The sequence below is a fragment of the Triticum aestivum genome, chromosome 6D (assembly GCF_018294505.1).
Source record: "Triticum aestivum cultivar Chinese Spring chromosome 6D, IWGSC CS RefSeq v2.1, whole genome shotgun sequence".
NCBI lineage: Eukaryota > Viridiplantae > Streptophyta > Magnoliopsida > Poales > Poaceae > Triticum > Triticum aestivum.
In genome coordinates, this window is record NC_057811.1 from 330,522,714 (window position 1) to 330,527,859 (window position 5,146).

Genomic DNA, 5,146 nt, shown 5'->3' on the forward strand with positions numbered 1-5,146 from the left:
TTTGTCCTTAACAAAGAAAAGACGACGGTGAAACTCAACAAACACGTCATTATCACAAACAAGACGCTAGACAGAAAGGAGATGCTCTCTGATGTGTGGAACATGAAGGATGTTGCGCAGTTTAAGAGATGAACCGGGTAAACGGGAATGACCAATGTGTGAAATAGACAAACCTGCACCATTGGCCACCTGAACCTGGTCCTTGCCACCATAGCACTCGTGAACCTGGAGGCGTTCCAGATCACTCGTCAGGTGATCCGTAGCCCCGGTGTCCAGTACCCAAGGATAGTCGACGGTGTTGGTGGAGGCCGAGTTGGCGGAGCGAGCGTTGTGGTCCTGGTCATACGCTTGCGACACTCATCGGCCTCATGCCCCCAGTTTTTGCAAATTTGACACCGGGGGCACCACCGATTGTTGCGACGGCCACCACCTCCGTTGTTGCCGCCGTTACCCCCACCACTTTGCCGACCATTGCCAGCGTAGGAGGGGTTGCGGTCGCGGCCACCGTTGGGTCCGCCGTTGCCGCCTTGGCGACCGTGCCCGGGCTGGCCGTTGCCGTCAGCCGAGCGACCCCCACCCTGGGAGGGGTAGGGCTCCGAGTAGGGAGCACGCCCGCCCTGGCCGTAGGGGACGGAGCGAGTCACGGCGTTGGCGGAGGGAGTCCACCCCTCCGACGCACTTTGCTGAGCCTGCAACGCTTCGAACGACAAGACGAGCGAGTAGAAGCTGGAGTAGGGCATTGGTGCGTTACTCACACCCAGGGAGGCGGTGATGGAGTTGTAGGCGGAGCCGAGTCCGGTGAGGATGTGATCAATGAGCTCGTCATCACGAATCGGAGAGCCGGCGGCAGCCATGGTGTCGGCGAGGGCCTTCATCTTGTGCATGTACTCAGCCGCGGACATCTCCTCCTTCCGCAGCGTCTGGAGTTGACGCCGGATGTGACGGACGTTGGCACGACTCTGCGCGCCGTACATGGCACCGACGGCCGTCCATACCGCCTGCGCCGTCTCGCAGCTGATGAGCTGACAGGCGATGTCCTCCTCCATGGAGGTAAGAAGGAGGCCCTTGACCTTCTGATCCTGAGTCCACCAATGATGATACGCTGGATTAGCGGCGGTTGTCGCGGCGGCGCCAGTCCCGATGGCGATGGTCTTGTCGGGTGCCGCCGTGGTGCCGTCCAGGTAGCCATGGAGGTTGGCGCCGGCAAAGACGGTGCCGGCGATGCCTCCCCACAGCATGAAGTTGTGGCGGCCAAGGCGAACGGAGATCGCCGGAACGGCGAGGGCGGCGGGAACGGTGGCAGCTGCTGGCGAGGTGATGGTGCCGACACTGTTGGAGAGCGAAAGGGCGGCAGACGACATCGCGGCGGCGCGGAGGAGGACAACGCGCGGCGGCGGAGAAGAAACTCACGGCGGCGGCGGCGCGGAAGGCGGCGCGCGGCGGCGGCGGCGGCGGATGGATCGGGCGACGCGTAGTGTTCGCGCGGCGGCCGTGTGGCTAGCTAGCAAGCAGGTTGATGGATCCTGCGTATGTGCGTGGCTAGCTAGCAAGCTCGATGGATTAGCAAGCTCGATGGATCCTGCGTATGTGCGTAGCTAGCTAGCAAGCAGCAGCGGCTACGCGGAAGCTAGGTAGCAAGCGGCGGCGGCGACGCGGTAGATGGGATCGGGCGGCGGCGGCCCAACCTGGCTGATACCAGGTTGAAGAGGTAGGTTTAGGGTTTTGCGTGGGTGGTTAACATCCAGCCTCACCTCTCTCTATATAGATGATCATAATACAATTATATACGTATACAAATACGTATACGTGTATAATATGCTAGACCCTATTTTACAAGCATAGCCGCATAAGTACCAATGGCGTCACTTAGAAATGAGGTCATGTCATCATTATCAAGATGCGGTAGTTTATGCAGATTATGACGATAATTGGAAAACAGTAGTTCATTTGAATTTCAGATGCGATCGTACACACCAGCGTTGGGATTCAGTTATAGTAAAACTAATCAATGATCCCTTTAAAATGTACTACTTCCTCCGTCCCATAATATAAGAGCGTTTGGAAGCATTTGGCGAAGCTAGTACTCGTGAATTATCTGAGCATTAGTTGTACCACCCGGATAAACAATATTGCCACCCCTTTACGATTATTTTCCATCTTTGTTTGTAGTAGCTCTTTGTAGTCATATTTGTCGTCAATCTTTTGAATCAGTCTGTAGGCAGTTATTTTTGTTAAACGCCCATGGTCTGTGCCTTAGTCTTCAATCAAATTCTATCAGATGAGTAGAAAACAGTACTATCCAAAATGATAATAAAATCTTATCCGCAAATATAATGATAATAAAATCGAAAGCTATACGAAATAAAACTTATTTGGGTGAACCCCTACAACATAACAACAATATAAGATGTTCTACTCCCACCGCTCACAAATATAAGATGTTCTACTCCCTCCGATCCAAAGTAATTGACGCAGCTTTAGTACAACTCAGTCCGTATGTAGTTTATATTGAAATATTCAAAACATCTTATATTTGTGAACAGAGGGAGTAGAATTTAGTATCAGCTCATGTTTTGTTCCGAGAAACTTGAGCGGGCTGAGATTTACTTGAGAATCGGCAAAACGGCAAAACAAATGCATAGTTGGCCTTGAGCAACACTTTTATTCTGTATGCAGGATGTTCGCCAGCGCGGTCTCCCCGAAGACTTCGGTGGCTGGAAACAATCGCACTGAGCAGATTCGGAAGAACAAGGATGCTCGTCAAGCCTTGAGGCCTTGAATCACCATCTCATGCAAATACAATACGAAACTCAGTCAATTTTTCCTTGAACCAAAAAACTCACTCACTTTGGATTTTATCTGTTCCTTTTGAGCTGAAAGTAAGTCTGGCTTCATCAATCATGTTAGAAGTACTAGTACTACTCGTGAATTTAAACTGTAGCTATCTGCAATTCCTGCATTAAGTGTCTTCTTAGTACTGGAAATAATAGTGTACTGTTTATGACGCCTTTCCAAAACAGTCTGCTTTTGGCTTGGTGCCTGGTTACAGTAGCAATATAACTACACCTATTTGACTCTGCGTTTGACTTTTTATTGCTCATCCTCACATTGACTGATCGCAGTCATTTTTTGGGGGATTTAACTCTAGTAGTATTAACTTTGCAAGAAAAGGGACTGAGAGTCTTGCAGAGGCATCTCTCCCTGTGGTCCTCAAACAGTGATGTATCAGAATTCAGAACCAAATGCTCCCCTGACATTTTCAGAGCCGTGAGCGTAACCCATATAACGTTTGCGTTGGCTCTGGTTCGCCACGGTAAATTCGTCAACCTCACCGCAAGATAAACTGAGAGGCCCTCCTCACCTTCTTCTCTCTGAGGGAATTGAAGCTGCAAAAGGTGTAGTACATGCAGAGCACTGGACCTTCTCCTGCGAGCCGTGATCCGCGCATTGCCTGTCCCGTCTTTAATTCTACCTATTGAAATTCAGTAATGCTTTGCTGCCCCTACCGACTTTGTTGCTCATCTTCTAAACCAGCTCGCTTTGTTGCTCATACATCATGTTACGAAGAACACTTTGCTACCCTAAGATATACTCCCTCTGTATCAAAATCAAGATATAAGATGTTATTTTACCTAATCTAGACAAAAAAAAGTCTTATATTTCGAGGCAGATGGAGTAATAAACACCGAGCAAATTCCTGTCGAAGAAGAGCGCGGGAAGCATGCACATGTGCAGTGGCACAACATAACAAAAATCAAGCCAGAAGTGTCAACTCACAAGAATTAGAGTAATTTTAGAAGATCACATGGCACTAGTACAGACAATCTCGCGTGGCCTTGATCGATTTGCCCTACTACTTGGCTAGCTAGCTGATACCTAAACAACAACACTGAAAAGCGTGTGTGCATTGCTATGCGTGCTCTTGGGCACAAGGACAAGGAGAAAATGATAAACAAAAAGGAAGGGCGCAGTGGTACTGCATGCAGTCCACTCCTCGGCACGTACGTACGTACTGCTAGCTCGCCGCGGCAGCCGGCAGAGCCTGAGGAGAAGGCCAGTACAGGCTAGTTGTGCAGCGGATTGGGGCCCTGGGGTACCATCCTCTTGGACTCGTCGTACGCCGCTCCTCCCGCCTCGCCGGCGCACGCCGCCGCCGGCGGTCCTGTCTGAAGCACCGTGCGGCCGCGCTTCCGCGCTGCTGCAGCAGCCGTCGCCGACGCTACCGCGTCCGCCTTGAGAACTCCGCAGACGCAGGCCGCGGTGCCCAGCTCGGTCGCCACCAGCAGGAGCAGCAGCAGAAGCGACACCGAGAGCGTGTCTGGCAATGGAGGAGCGCCAGCGCCACCGGCGCGTCGTCTCATGGCCGACGGCGGAGCTTGGCTAGGCAGGGCAGCGGATTGGAGGAACAGAGCAGGTGGTGGTTTGGTTGTCCTGTGGTGAGATTTGAGGAGTTGTCTGCGTTGTGTGGGGAGGTAGGGGGGAGGAGGAGGAGGAGGAGGCCAGACAGATGTCGCACGAGAGGAAAGAGACGGGGTCCGCCTTTTGCGAGCGTGGATTTACGCTCCTGTCGAGTGAGGCCAATCGCGAAAGCTGGCCCCGTGGAAACGAAGCAAACGCGTTCTTATACTAAATAAATTCCAACACCTTGCATCGTGAGACCGTACTTGAATTCCAAAACCCTTGGATCGTGAGACCATACTCGTCAGTAATTCCTGTTATTTACTGAATCTCCCTCTCAGTATAATTGTATAAATCATCGCCAAAAAGGAGTATAATTGTACATAAACCGGGCAAAACCCCTTGAGGCTGGCTCACAGCATGTTTGCGAAAGGCTGATTCGGTTGGATGGGCTGAGACTTCTTGAGTAGCTTTGGACCCTTCGATTATGGACGACAAAATTCTGGTCAGACGTAGACGGTACAGTTTCAAGACATGAATCATGCCGCGCGCACTGGATGTCCACTTTGGCGTCTTCTCAGTAGACTCGGGCACAGTGCCGGAGTATACTGTAAGCGCACACTGTGGAGTGGTACATCAAACGCACCAGTGATATTGTCTCACCTGCTGCTCCTGGGAATGGAGGACTCGTATGCGTGCTCTTGGACACTACTGAAGATTTACTCTGCGAGCTACTACTTGCACTAGC

The 5,146-nt window shown here is 51.6% G+C and overlaps 2 protein-coding genes across 2 annotated transcripts in view; one reads left to right on the plus strand and one right to left on the minus strand.

Moving 5' to 3' along the window:
• Positions 1-3,077, plus strand: part of LOC123141565 (elicitor-responsive protein 3) — a 15,962-nt gene extending 12,885 nt beyond the window's left edge. The window contains exon 5 of the mRNA XM_044560674.1: positions 2,677-3,077. Within this exon, the coding sequence (XP_044416609.1) occupies positions 2,677-2,733 (57 nt within the window). The 3' untranslated portion in view covers positions 2,734-3,077. The remainder of the gene's footprint in view (positions 1-2,676) is intronic.
• Positions 3,078-3,741: 664 nt separating this feature from the next.
• Positions 3,742-4,571, minus strand: LOC123141567 (uncharacterized). Its single transcript, XM_044560675.1, has one exon. It carries the CDS (start codon positions 4,359-4,361, stop codon positions 4,065-4,067), a length of 297 nt encoding a protein of 98 aa, XP_044416610.1. The 5' UTR covers positions 4,362-4,571; the 3' UTR covers positions 3,742-4,064.
• Positions 4,572-5,146: the final 575 nt, after the last annotated feature.